The sequence below is a fragment of the Quercus lobata genome, chromosome 11 (assembly GCF_001633185.2).
Source record: "Quercus lobata isolate SW786 chromosome 11, ValleyOak3.0 Primary Assembly, whole genome shotgun sequence".
NCBI lineage: Eukaryota > Viridiplantae > Streptophyta > Magnoliopsida > Fagales > Fagaceae > Quercus > Quercus lobata.
This window is the reverse complement of record NC_044914.1, coordinates 45746791-45762621: the sequence shown is the minus strand read 5'-3', so window position 1 is coordinate 45762621 and position 15831 is coordinate 45746791. Positions and strand designations below refer to the sequence as shown.

The window sequence follows — 15831 nt, the reverse complement described above, 5'->3', positions numbered from 1 at the left end:
AAACACCGATCCTATACTTTCTCAATCTCTCATCTTTTTTTCTCTCACCATCACGTCTCTTCCATGCTGATGTCGACGCATCAATTCCACGTCGATCTCTCTCTAGCATTTTTTTTTTTTTTTTTGGTTGTGGTTTGATGGGTGGGTTTAGACGGTGATGTGTGGATTTAGATGGTGTTGGCTGGGTTCGGTTCCGACGGTGGTGGGTGGGTTCAGATGGGCAGATCGGTAGTAGGTAGGTTTGGCTGTAGGTAGATTCGGGTGGGTTAGGCTATGGGTTTCGATGGATGGGTCGGCAGTGGGTGGGTTTTGGTGGGTTAGGCTGTGAGTTCCGATTGATGGTTGAGGTTTGCCATCTCTCTGCTTCTATATTTTGTTTCATCCTTTTTTTTTTTTTTTTTTTTTTTTTTTTTTTTTTTTTGTCTTTGACCCATGTCTTGGGCGAAAGCTCAATTTTTTCGGGGTTTGTGGTTGAGGTGGTGGTGGGGCTTTCAATTTGGTGTTGGTGGGCTATGGGTTTGTTTTGAATTGTGTTTTAGGTTGTGGAGGATGTGGTGGTTGTGTGGTGGTGATTGTTGGTTGTTGGCAACAGTGTGGGGGTTGTTGACTGTGTTTTAGGAGTTGTAAATATTATTTTAATGTGTTGTATATATTATTTTAATATATAGAATTAAAGAATAAAATATGTGATAAATAGTATATTGTAAAATAATAAAGTAAGTTTTTTAATGTGTTAAAAAAGCATAATTTTGCAATGGCAGATGAGAATGCTCTTACTTAAAGCCTGATACTAAAAAGTTGTTAACACTATGTTTGATTGGGGTGAAAATAGGGAGGATGGAAAACAGAGGGAGGAAAATAGGGTGGAAAACAGTGTTTTTCATTGTTTGGCAAAAGAAGGAAAATGGGGAGGAAGCAAAACCCGGGAGAAAGTTTTCTCTCTCGGGCCCACAATTTTCATCCTCTCAAATCGGGAGGAAAAGGTTGGAGAGAAAAGTGCTCTCACAGTACTTTTACACAAATACCTCGTATTGGAATCAAGTAAAAAAAAAAAAAAAAACAGAGAGAGAGCGTTGGAAAAAAAAAAAAAGAGAATGAAAGCTGCGCCTGTGCTGGAACGTTCTTAAACGAGGAAGAAAAAGAAAATAAAAAAAGGGGGATAAAGATAGGACAACATGTGTGAAGGAGAAAAAGAAGAAAAAAAAAAGAAAAAAAAAATGTATTGATATAATGAAGGTTGAGATAGGAGAAATAATATAATGAATAAAAAATTCTAATTGAGAAATGTTACCACAATATTTTTATAATAAATTTTAAGTAACAGATTGTTATCAGTTAATATTGGTGAGTAAAAAAATAATTTTGATGGTGGGTTCAAATTAGAATTAGTAACAACTTTCCACATAAATTTTGTTGTGAAAGTATTGTGAAAAATGTTGTGGACGTAATACTTTTCATTGAAAAATATAATTGTTGGTAAATTTTATATTATTTAATGAGTACAAATAAATCTATTTCTTATCTATTATGTAACAAATGTATAATAGTCAATTTATATAAACTACATTTTTTATCTTCTCACTTTTCTTTTCAATCAAATAAAAAAAATTTCTACCTTCTTATTTTTTTATCTCTTTAACCAAACACATACGAAGAATATCTAAATATTTTATATTCCCCATTTCTATCCTCTCATTAATTTTATATCCTTTTAATTTTTCAATCTTCCGATCAAACAGAACTTAAAAGGAATGAACTAAAAAACCAGGACAAGGCGCCACAGGATGACTGGAATGTGTGGAGCCCATCAAGAGCACGTGCCTGGAAGAGTGTTCGTGGGATAAACATCACCATGGAAGAGAAAAATTTTCGTCATGATTACAAATGTACTGCAACTTATAGCTTAAAAGAAAGATTACGTTGATGCAGAGCTAATTAATGCCCGGATTCAGTGCTCTGTGTCTTTTGACAAAATCGCGAGGAGGAGGAGGAGCACTGTCTAAAGTGGCGGCCGAATGTATCCTTTTCATTTATGAGACAAGAAGTTTTTGTCTGGCTTTTACTGGAAGTTCTTACTATTTCCAACTTTTCCTTCAGTTTAATGGTCACCATTATTGATCTTTCACCCTTGAATTGGAATGATTCTGTTTATGACAAAGATCTATCGGTTGGAATGACACTCTCTCACATATTAGATCATGATCAAGAAGTGAGTCAGAAAAATCAAACAGATTTGATCGTTTTCTGATTGATTTGATTTGCTCAGTCATCTATTTTTTAATATATTTTATAAAATTTTAAAAAAACTGTAAAAAAAACTGTTAATTTTTTTTATTTTTTATAAATTTTTTTTTAAAATAATTTATTATAAATGTTCTAAAAATACACATTAATAATACCCTTTTAAAATAATGCCATAGAAGACACAGTTTTATGATTTTTCAACCATCATAAATACCTTAGTTTCTTTTTTAGATACAATATAGTAACATACCATATGACTTAAGTGTTCGTTAGTTTTGGCTTTTTAAGCCTAAAAGAGCATTTGAACTCCTAAATTTATCTTCACTCCATAACCACAAAATACACAGAAAAGACATATAAAGAAAATCATAGCAACAATCTAAGTATGGACAAGAATCTCTATCGGACCATCACTAATCTCACTCTAACATCAAATTCAAATCTTCCAATACCGTTGGGTCGAGATGATGAGGAGTAGCTCCAATGCATCCATCTAACTTCAATTCCAATTTGGTTTTGGGATTACAAAGTGAGAGAAAAGAGTTGATTTTGGGTGAAATTGAGAAATTTAGCATGTAAGAGGATGGATGGAAAATTTGAGAGAGTGGATTCTTTGAATAAAAACTTTCTAATTCAAGTGACAATTTTTAATATTAAAAAAAAAAGATATTTTGAATTCAATTTCTTATTCCAACGCTTTTTCACTTAGGAAATATGGACACAAATATAGAGATATATCATATGTAGGGGTATGATACAATAATTTTTGAAAATTAATAGCATAATATAGTCAATATGATATCAGTATGATACGAATATGATACTTCAAATGACCTATTTGTGCTTCTTAACTTTGCACACCCATAACATCTAGAAAAAAAAAAAAAAAAAAATCCGTTTTTCCTTGAACCAAAGTAGAAGCAGAATTTGGTGCCATAAGCCTTCAAATGATCACCCAATTTCAAGTTGAAGAATGCCCATGCACCACACCGTTTTAGAAAGTTAATTTTATATAGAGCCTTTCAAATTTGGACAAATCTTAGTTGTTCATTTTGCAAAGATGCAAATAACATCTTCCTTAAAAAAAAAAAATAAAAATAAAAACTTGTTTTTTAAAAATTTTATTAACGTATACTCTTATATCATACATTAGTTAATTATTAAGTAAATTTTAAAAAACTTGAACTTTTTTTTATTTTTTTGGGAGTATGTGTACACGCGTGCATGCAATTGCACCCCAAAAAAAAGAAAGAAAAAAACGAATCATTGATGCCTACATTGAACACTATCGGCTGTTGCTTCAACGAAAGCAGCATCCTTCATGCCATTCAAATCTATTTGTAGTCGTCGTCAAAACCCCATCACTGCTATCAAAGCTTTTGAACTTTATATACCAAACATTGATGAAGATCAGGGCTTTGTCTCCTCAAAGCCAAATCGGAGAGAGAGTTCTTAGATCTGCTGGGGAAAAGGCTTTGAGAAAGGGACTTGTACCCAATTTCCGTGCACTGTGATCTGTAAAATTTGATAAAGATCGGATAAGGATGTGTTTGGTGGAAGATTAAAAAATTCCATTAATGGCTTTTGAATCATTGCAAGCAACGACTTCTACATTGTTCTTATCGTTCCCTTTAAAAAAAAAAAAAAAAACGTTGTTCTTATCCAACTGCACTGTACCAATGTGAAATTTAATAGTAATTAATTCAATGAAAAAAAAAATTACAAATTCTCATAAATTACTTAATTGACTCTAATTTAATCAACATAGGCTCACAAAATGCTTTTCTTCACACATGAAAAATAGCTTTTCTACACACACCTTGAAAAACATTAGACATAAATTTACACAAGCCAAAAATTGCTTCAGTATTGGGCATATATATATATATATATATATATATATATATATAGAACACTTTTTTTCGTCAAGAAAAGAATATAAATTTTTGCACATATTTAGACAAGGAGACAGTATTATTTTCCACATGTATCCCACACCAATGGCAAATTAGCTTTTCTAAACATGCCTTAAGAAAAATTAGACATAAATTTACATCAGCTAAGAATTGCTTTAGCATAGGACATAGAACCATTTTCTTTGTTAAGAAAAGAATATAAATTTTTCACAAGTATGTAAACGAGGGGATAATATTATTCTCCACATGTACCCCGCACCAAGGGCAAATTAGCTTTTCTAAACATGCCTTAAGAAAAAATTAGACATAAATTTGCACGAGTCAAAAATTGCCTTAGCATAGGACATAGAACCCTTTTCTTTCTCAAGAAGAGAATTTAAATTTTTCGCATGTAAACGAGGAGATAGCATTATTCTCCACATGTATCTCACACTAATGGCAAATTAGCTTTTCTAAACACACCTTAATAAAAAATTAGATATAAATTTACATAAGCCAAGAATTGCTTTAGCATATATATGGCATAGAACCCTTTTTTTTTGTCAAGAAAAGAATATAAATTTTTCACAAGTATGTAAACGAGGAGATAGTATTATTCTCCACACGTATCCCGCACCAATGGCAAATTAGCTTTTCTAAACACACCTTAAGAAAAAATTAGACATAAATTTGCATGAGTCAAGAATTACTTTAGCATAGGGCATAGAACCCTTTTCTTTGTCAAGAAAAGAATATAATTTTTCGCAAGTATGTAAACGAGAGATGGTATTATTCTCCACATGTATCCCACACCAATGGCAATATAGCTTTTCTAAAAATGCCTTAAGAAAAAATTAGACAGAAATTTACATGAGTCAAGAATTGCTTTAGCATAGGGCTTAGAACCCTTTTCTTCGTCAATAAAAGAATGTAAATTTTTCACATGTAAATGAGGAAGTAATATCATTCTCCACATGTATCCCACACAAATGGCAAATTAGTTTTTCTAAACAAGTCTTAAGAAAAAATTAGACATAAATTTACATGAGCCAAAGATTGCTTTAGCATAAGGCATATAACCCTTTTCTTTGTCAAGGGAAGAATATAATTTTTTCACAAGTATGTAAACTAGGAGATATTATTATTCTCCACATGTACCCCACACCAATGGCAAATTAGATTTTCTAAACACACCTTAATAAAAAATTAGACATAAATTTATATGAGTTAATAATTGCTTTAGTATATGGCATATAACCCTTTTCTTTGTTAAGAAAAGAATATAAATTTTTGGAAAGTACGTAAAGCAGCATTGCACAAATGATGAATCACCCACTCTCTCCACATGTACCCCACAAGTTTGTAAAGCAGCATTGCAAAAATAATGAGTCACACACTCTCTCACCCTTCCTCACGTCCTCTCTACACTTCCACATATTCTTCATTTTCCATGGCCGAACGTAATTCAGACTCGCAGGTGAACCTCCACGGAGACCTTTATGTGAAAATCATCAAGGGCTGGTCCATGCACTCGGCCTTCAATATACCCCCAGCCCCTATCGTCACAGTCCGTCTCCGCAAACTCAACTTGGCTTGCATGCGCGTCGTGTTTTGCAGCGAAACTGATATGCATCCATCTCCATTATGGGTCCAGCCCTTCCAGATTTCCCTGGCTCACCAGCTCCCCAACTCGGACTCTATCCACTTCGACCTCGAGTACAACAACATCATGGTCGGAACCGCCTTCGTCCCGATCCAACGAATCCTAACCGGCGAAACGATCCTCGAATGGTTCCCGATATTGGACAATGGTTATGAGCCAGGAAGTCAAAGTGGTGTCGCCATTCTCATCGAAATGACATTCAACAATTGCGAGTACAGTCCGTTGTACCGGTACGGCATTGCGTCGGACCCGGAAAATTTCGGGCTTCAGAATACTTACTTTCCGGTTCTGAAAAGCGGATCGGTGACGCTGTATCAGGACGCGAACGTGCCAGACGGGATGCTGCCGGAGAAGATAGAGTTAGACGGAGGGAAGGTGTTTGAGCAGAAAAAGTGTTGGGTGGATATATGCCATGCGATATTGGAGGCAAAACAAATGGTGTACATTGTTGGTTGGTCCATTTATCCCAAGGTGGAGCTAGTAAGAGAGCAGACGAGGTGGCCGTTGCCTAATGGTGTTGCCGATTACAACTTGGGGGATTTGCTTAAGTATAAGGCCGAGGATGGCTTGCCAGTTTTGGTCATTGTTTGGAATAATCTGGTACGTTTATATGCATGTATAGATATTTGTTTGGTAGTTTTTCTCCCTCGCATTAGTAATTTAAAGGATATGATTGGATTTCGCTTATTGTTAAAAATTAAAAACTGAGAAAATACTGTAATAAAATAATTTTTAATGAAAATTTTGTTGAAAAAAGAGATATATAGGTTTCATGAATAGTGCACAGGACTCACGTGCAAAACGTTATCCAAATATTCACTAAGTATTTTTGGAGTTAAGAGAACGGTGTTTCCTCTTCTCACATTTATGATAGAGTTCATTATTTAAATTTATTGTAGGGTAAATCATGAATACAAGAGGAGAAAGTTTCCATACTCTGGTATCTAAATTTTTTTTCACTCGCGTAACAGTTAGGAGGAAATTTTGTGAAGAATAATTTGAACTAAAATATGTTCTTACAAATGCTTATGTGGTAAAATTAGAATAACTGAATAAAAAGTTAAGGCTTTCATTTTTATGTAAGTGTTCAAGTATCGGTTCTTACATGAATTTATACTAATATCTTTGTGTAATAATTTCTTTTATATGCAGTAAATGTAAGAATTTTTGTTGTTGTTCTTTGTGGGTGTTGTTTTTTTTTTTTTTTTTGAGATGATTGCGGAAAAATAAAATTTGTTTTACTTGTTTTATGATTGAATTAAAATTCTTATTATTAAATTTTATACATGACAAGTTTTACTAGATGTTTTTTTTTTTTCCTTAATGTTTGAGTTTAAGGTATTATCGAAGTAAAATTTCATGGTTTAAAATCTTTTTTATTACATTATTTTAAAACTCTGTTTTAATGTAATTACAATTTATTAAAATTATGAGGTTAATTTACCAATTTGGTCATAAACTGGAAATTATATTAATTAAATCACTTAATAATTAATTGTGTCTATTTAGTCTTTCTTTTTTATGCATTTCAAGTAGAGGTTAAAATATTTAAATCTTAAATATCTCTGTTGGAAATATAGATTGTCCTTTAACCTAAAGGTCATTGGATGTGTTGATTTAGTCATTCAACTTTTTAAATAATTTAATTTCATATTTTGGTCTTGTCCCCCACTTAAATTTTAACAAAATCAATTGTCATGGAAAATATAGCAGACTTTAAAAAGGTAATTATTGAAAGTGAAAAATTTTCAAATTCAAATCAATTAAGACAAATTTCATAAAAAATAAAATAAAAATCAATTGAGGCGAATTGGTGAGAAGATCAACCATATAAGAGAGCGATCCAAAAAGCTCAATTTTGCGGAATAGATCAATCTTCAAGGATTTAGGCTACAACCAAGTTTTTAGCCGAACTTTATGGTGAGAATAATTGTATATGGATTCGGTATTCATATAGGTTCTTCTTTTTAAATGCATATCGGTTCTTTTGTGGACTATAACTTTCCATTTGAAGATTTTAGTAATGTCTACATTACGATTATTTTTTATTACTTTTAATAGGTTAATTGGGTGTACTTCAAAAAAATCATGTTTTAACTTATGAAGCTTTTCATGCAGTCTGGTAAGATCACCACTCACGCTGAAGAAACTCGCAAGTTTTTTGAGAACTCTTCCGTTTCATGTGTCCTAGCACCTCGACCCGTCATTAATGAGTTAAAAAATTCTCATTATCCATTGACGGAAATAGAAATTGTGGATTCTGCCATCCAATATACGGTAATAAGTTTTTATATATATATATATAAACTATTATCGTCTGTAATGTTAAATTTAAATCTCTACTGTGCTATTATTCCTTTAAGCACTATAATAATGAATTTAATGTTTTGAATCTCAATCAAGTATCGACAAATAAATAATTTCTTAATTTATATATTATACATTCATATATCAAACTCATTAGTCTTCATTAAAATAAAATAATAAATAAAAAAAACTCATTAGTCAACTATTTTTATGGTAAAGTTTTTTTTGGTTGAGAAACCATGTTTAAACAATTTAGTGCTCCATATGTAATCCTTTCCGTATTTTTTAATGTTTTTTTGTTCTTAGAAACCTGATTATTATACTAAAGATTATTGACCTATTTAATTGAACTTAAGATTTGCATAAAAAAACCAAGAGTCTTGTAACTCAACTAACATCTCCTAGTATTTTCAAAAAATACATTGATCATTGCACACGCTTGATGCGATGGTTACTCCATAAGTATAAATAAGTATTTGTGAGGTGTGGAGGGTAAGGGCCAGAGGTTCAAGTCTCCAGGAGGAAGCTTCACACATATATACATTTAGATTAGACTAAACCCCAACTATAAATTTGTATATTAAAAAAAAAAAGAGTTGCGTAGAAAAAAAGAGAACTTGAGGGAGGGAAAACATGTTAATGCATGTGTACAAGGACAAAATAAGACATCGGCTTTGTCATTTATCTTACATATATATATATATGTTGCAAATTAGAAGGAAATTGATATTGTTTCATAGTTAAGCAATTTGTTGACAATTATCTAGTGGTTTTGGTGAATTAGGTCAATGCATTTCTTTATTCACATCATCAAAAATTTGTGATTGTGGATACACAAGCGTATGAAAATAGCAGAAAGATAACCGCTTTTGTTGGAGGTTTAGACCTTTGCGATCGCCGTTATGATACTCCTGAGCATAGACTATTTCGTGATCGTGACACTGTATTTAAAGATGACTATCTTAATCCAACACTTCCTGTGAGTATTTTAATTCACCATTTAAATTTTTTAAATGAAGTGATATTGTATATTGTCAAATACTAAAACTAAAATATTAATTATGAAATGAAAATTGAGAAGAATTTTCACTTGTCAGTACCGTTGAGGAGTTATAAAAAAAATGGCAGTTTATAGTAATTATTTTATATGTAACCCACAGATTGGATGATCTCTCTCTCTCTTTTATCAAATAATAGGAAGGAGTGAAGGGTCCAAGGCAACCATGGCATGACTTACATTGCAAGATAGAAGGGCCTGCTGCTTATTTCATGCTCATTCATTTTGAGCAGCTTTGGAACAATTTCGCACGATGGTCAGATTTCGGGCAAGGCTATAGAATGGCACTAATTCATGCTACGATGAGATTTTTAGACGTGCCCTTACTCAATCATTCCCAATCAATTCCAAATGACGACCCTACATTTTGGATTTACATGGAAGATGATCTTGAAAACTGGCATATTCAGGTTATAAACTAGTATGCTCTTCCCTAAGTAGTGCTTATATAATTTAGGTGAAGGTTTTGCTGTGTACTAGAATGTAGCAAAACCTTTTCTTGTAATTTATTAGGGTAGATTACATTAACTTTCCTTAAAATTTGAGGAAATGTCAAAAACCTTTCTCCTATTTTTAAAAATGATGCATAACTCTTTGAAGTTATTATTTTTATTTTAAAATTGTTCTGTATCATATAATCAATATGCATGGTTAGTAGGCATTATTTTGAGCTTGTTCTAGATGAGCTATAGGAGTTATTTGTTCTATAAATAAAAATCTCAAGGGGTGGAGTTTCTTTATAACAATAGGAGGGGTTTATGAAATTTCCTCAAACCTTGAAGGAGGTTATTGTAATTCACCCTTTATTATATTTAGTTCTACTTCTTTTTTTGTCTTATATCTTAATTAGTTGTTTATTCTGAAATTGGCAGGTTTTCCGCTCAATCGATTCAGGGTGTTTGAAAACATATCCTACAAGAGCTCAGGTTTACTACATTTTAAGTGAAAATGGATAGCTCCACTAATGATTATATCAATAAAATTAGGATCACTATAAAAAAATTAAAAATTCTCTACAATTATATAATATTCTAATTTGCCTTACATCTCACACTTAGTTTTGCCACAATCTGTAATTTAATTTTTTTTAATGACTTATGTGTGAGGTGGTGTGCAAAATTGGCCAATTGTTGAGAAATTTTTGTTGTCACCGTACTCGATTTATATATAGATTATAGACTATAATACATTAATAATTACTTCTTCTAGTGTGAAAATAATTAAATAAGTGGCATGCTTCATTGAATTTCAGATTTCTTATATTAATTCCAATAATTGGGAAGTTTTCTGCCTTTCACTTCTGTTGCAGAATTTGATTATAGAGAAGAGCATTCAATCAGCATACATCCAAGCGATTAGATCTGCCCAACATTTTATATACATCGAGAATCAATTTTTTATTGGATCATCATATGCATGGCCATCCCACAGAGACGCAGGTCATATATAGGCCCAATCTCTACAATTAGTACATTGAATTTTACATTGTCAGTCTCTCACAATGTTCAAACTCAACATTCTGATGGCTTCTTTTGTTTCTTGTTCATCAAATTCTTCCTCCAATGAGTCTTTTGGGTTTTGAATTTTGATCAGGCGCCAATAATTTAATTCCCATGGAATTGGCATTAAAGATTGCTAGTAAGATTAGAGCGAATGAGAGATTTGCAGTGTACATTGTCATACCAATGCAACCCGAGGGTCACCATTTCACGACTGAAATTCTCTTTTGGCAGGTAATGTATACAATTCTTCAACCAATTAATTACAATGAGATTTCATCTAAAAATAATTATAATAATAAAAATAAGGAGATTACTGACAACACAAAAACAATAATTGTGCAGGTTTTCCGCTCAAGTTAAAGGCATTAAAAAGGTTAAAGAGAAACTTAGATACAATTCTTTAAATACAATTCATTAAGTTTTTTAATTAAAGTCACATACATAAATTATATTGACCAGTAAGGCACTACCGCTATCTTTTTAAAGACAAGTAAATATTGACAGCATAATGTATTGCATATAAGGAAAGAGTGATGTTAGGGATAGTATAAATTTTAGTAGTACTACATAGATATTACAAACTAATATGTCACTAATTGTTAAAAATGAACTCAAAAAGTCATTTCTTATGTTGTTGAAGTACAACAATTACATTAATTATCACATCAGTCTATAAATGTTTTGTAGTAATTTTATCATTTTCCATAAGAATGTTTTGCCCAAAAGTTGGTAATTACGGATCATAGTGAGTTTCAGCTAACTGAATTGGTAAAATTACTTGTTCAAATAAGGGACTTGAACTCAAATCACACCTACGCAAAAAAACCAGTTTATATCTTAACATGATGATAAAAAGTAATTATCATGGAGCATACACCATATGTTCAAATCTTATTGCATCTAGTAAAAAAAAGTTGATAATTAAAGGAGACATGAATGTTTAGAATGATCTTTATGATTTTTTTTTATTGAGCTTTGGTGTTAGTAGTAATATATATATATATATATATATATATATAGACACACACATATATTTCCCTCACACAGTCACACTCATCCAAATTGTCAACTTAAATAAGAATGGTGATAAAACCCTTTTTGGGTGATTGACTCATCCAAATTGTCAACTTAAATAAGAATGGTGATAAAACCCTTTTTGGGGAAATCACAGTTGAGTAGGTTTCAAATTAAACTAATATGGTGTAATAAGTTGCAAATGAATTCATAAAGTTTATAGGAGGTTTTAAATTAATTAGTATGGTTTTATAAGTTATAAATTAAACTATGAATTTTCAAATCTGCATCAATTCAAACCTTGAGCCCAACGGTTAGTAATAGAGAACAAAAGAAGAGAGAGAGTTTGAATTGAGGCGGATTTAAATGTTCAAGATTTTATGTGTAACTTATGAAACTATAGGGTAAAATTGAAATCCCATAAATTATAGAGTTTAATTTTCAACTTATAGAACTATAAGGGTTAATTTGAAAATCCTTCTAAAATGGTAGAGTTTAAATTGTAATTTTTTATTATTCTTTTCCCACGGGCAAATATGACTGAATTTAATCAATATCATCAAATGTCATATTATTATTGTAATATCGGTATTTTCCTTTTCTCAGGGCCAAACAATGCAAATGATGTATGACATCATAGCACAAGAGTTGAAATCCATGCATATTGAAAATTCACATCCTGAAGACTACCTTAACTTCTACTGTCTTGGTAATCGGGAAGAACTACCCAAAGAAGTGTCAGTTCCACCTGATCAATCTTCCCAAAATGGATCGGTATCATATATACTCTTTGTAATTTATTTCCCATTGTTTTCATTAAAACCATCCATTTTTAACTTGAAAATGATTGGGATCTCAAATTTCTTCGGGTGCTAGGTGGACTATCCCAAGGGACGGATCTATGAGATCATTCTCTCACACCCTATGAAATTTACATATTAGTTTATAGATTCCACGCTTGTTACAATGGCTTCAAAAAACTGCTTCATAATCATACGATAATTTTCCTAGTAGAGTTCACTTATCCAAAGCTCGTGTGTGAATGTTTTAATATAATGATTGGTAGGATGTGTGAGTGTGTGTATGACTCTAAATTTGACGTAGAAAAATTAAATAGTGTCATTTGCAAGTTACACGTGTATATATATATCCTATACAGCTATACTTGATCAAGCATATGCATAAAATTGTATATTTTATTTTTATTCTTGTAGATGATGAGTGTTAGCTCATTTTGTTAAAAAAAAGAAATTTATGACCAACTTTTAGGCTTCCAACTCAGAACAACCGATTCAAAAGTTCATGGTTTATGTACATTCCAAGGGAATGATTGTAGATGACGAGTACGTGATATTAGGTTCTGCCAATATTAATGAACGATCTATGGCTGGTTCAAGAGACACCGAGATAGCTATGGGTTCATATCAACCCCATCACACCTGGGCTAAGAAGAAGAGCCATCCATATGGTCAGGTTTGTATACATTCATTCAGATAGACCTCGTATGTATTTTATTATGTAATTTATGTTTCATGATTGCAAGTTTTGATGGATGTTGTAGAGGAGGGCTGAGCCAATTGTGTGTGTTATGCATGAATAGTGTGTATTTGTGTATTGATTTAGAGTTTTTCTTTTGAGAATGCATATTGATTTAGAGTTGATCAAAGGTGTTGCACAAGCATAAAATGATACGCCAATATATGTGGACTGACGTCGCTAAGATGCATTGAGATATATTTGACTGGATAACTAACCCTACTCTTTTCGGGGTGCCCCAATTCATGAGATTAAGACAACAAACTTGGATTATATATATCTAGGTTTAAGACTCTAGCAAAGGCTAGCATGCTATCTTGACCATGGACAAGGATTAAAGCGCCTACTTCTTATAATTATATGTAACGTGTTAAGGGAATTACTTGAGGATGGTGGCTTTGAGGAATTATGGAAACACAGAAAGATTTTACTAATGAATGTATGTCCTTAAAGTATATATTAATAAATTATTTTAAAAAACTTTTTATAGAAAAATAAAAAAAGTGGAAGTATTTATTCATATAAGTGAGGTATCTCCACTTAGTAACATTTCCAAGTCATATAGGACTCTCAGTCCGACATATTATTTAGGGCATAGTCCTTGTCTCGTATCATTTTTGTTTGATCTTATTCGACTTGTTTTTATCATCTATGCCACCTTCATGGCATGCTCTAACCATTCATAATGCAACACATATTCCCTAAATTCAGATGGGGTATTGGATTTTTTACCTAAGTATTGTTATTGAGCCAGGGCGGCGGGGCCTTTGAGACCAATTGAGAAAATTGTTTACTGTGGTAAAGATTGGTTAATTTCTTTAAGAAGAAAGTGTGGGAATCGTAGTATGCACTGTCACTAGCTAGCTGAGAAAATTCGTCATCCTTGACTTATATTCTCTTTTTTGTCCCGCAACAAAAGGGATGGCCATTCAATATTTGGAAGCAAATGCTTATATTAGCATGTGTAGGGAAAAAAAGAAGAAAAAAGACTTGGTTTAATTGAATATTCAGCATTGATATGGATAGCTCTTTCTTTTTTTTTTTTTTTTTATTGGAAGCTTTTTGATATTCAATCATTTAAAGTTTTAGAAGTGTTTTGGGGCAAAGAAGTTACTTGTTATGTAAGTTGATCACATTGATTAATACATTTGCAGATATATGGGTACAGAATGTCACTTTGGGCAGAACATTTGGGGACTTTACATGATTGCTTCAAGGAGCCTAAAGATTTGGATTGCGTAAAGAGTGTGAACAAGATTGCTATAGTTAACTGGAGCAAGTATAAGGCCGAGGATTTTACCCCATTGCAGGGGCACTTCCTTAAATTCCCTATTCAGGTAAATGCCAATGGGAAGATAGAAGTATTGCCTGGAAAAGTGCGTTATTTTTCAGATGATGATCAGGGCAACAATTATTTTAATTATTTTAAGGAGGTTATTTATGCTTTAACTACGTAGGTACTACAAGCATTTTCTTGTACATAATTGAACGTACACTTTTAGCAAATCATAATAACAATAATTTAATGGGCATTTGCTTGGACATAAGTACATAACTTACATAAGAGTCAGTGACAACCGGAGCCTTGTTGGTTGAATTTAGGCTAAGCTCATAATTTCTTACCTGCAGTGTAAAAGATGCAATACGTTTTGCATTGAAATATGTGATGTGTATACCATTCAATTCATTGGTCTAATGTTATAATTTTTTATAGAGATTCATATAAAGCAATTTATTTGAGATTTTGGTTTCCACTTTAAACTTTTGAGCATTCATTTCTGTGATACTAAAAGATTTAGTTTTTAGCAACTCAAAAAATTAGTTTATCTAATTTAATACTATATTTAACAATACACCCTACAATCCCATCTCTTATTTTAGCACATCACCCATTAAAATTATATAAACACCCATTAAAATAGCATAGAACACAGCCCCACAAAAATCCATAGCAACCATTGATTGTCATAACTAGCCACCAAAACCCAAAGACCACCACCGTAAAGCCTATTAAAATAACCACCAAAATAACAACCAACCTCTACAATTGCATCACCACCACTAGCCGAAAAATAAACAAAATAAAATAAAATAAAACCAAACAAAAACAAAGACCCCAACCAGCATGACTTATGAAAACTATGCATATTGGAACCCATAAAAGCCACGCAATGAGGATTGGAACCACCGTGACCCATGACCCATTGATCCAAATCAAATTCATGAACCATCGCCATCAAACCCCACCATCAAAAACCAAATTGGATAACCGAAACCCCATTGAAAACTAGATTGGAACCATAATCCATAGAGAGAGAGATATTTTTGAGAAGAGTGGATATTAAATTGAGAGAGAGCGAGAGAGTTAATAAAAAAATTGATTTCTTTTTTAACTTATTGCTACAGTAGTTGCTATAGATAGCTCGTAGCAATCTATGTAGCAAGTTACTAAAAAAAATTTAGATTTAGCAACCCGAATAAAGCATGGTTTTTTTTAGAGCTAAAAAAAAACTTTTTTGTTAGAATAAAAGCTCATGATTTTTGATGTAACACAAATATTCAACTTTTTATGTCCCAACAACTTCTACGTAAAGATTCGGTTTATTCCATTTT

At 32.1% G+C, this 15831-nt stretch overlaps 1 protein-coding gene across 1 annotated transcript; it reads left to right on the top strand.

Moving 5' to 3' along the window:
* The first annotated feature begins 5520 nt into the window (after positions 1-5520).
* Positions 5521-14675, top strand: LOC115966967 (phospholipase D delta-like). The gene is made up of 10 exons (XM_031086089.1): positions 5521-6402; positions 7921-8079; positions 8894-9088; positions 9307-9576; positions 10039-10092; positions 10476-10605; positions 10760-10899; positions 12289-12456; positions 12952-13155; positions 14373-14675. Exons 1-10 carry the CDS (start codon positions 5524-5526, stop codon positions 14673-14675), a joined length of 2502 nt encoding a protein of 833 aa, XP_030941949.1. The 5' UTR covers positions 5521-5523.
* Positions 14676-15831: the final 1156 nt, after the last annotated feature.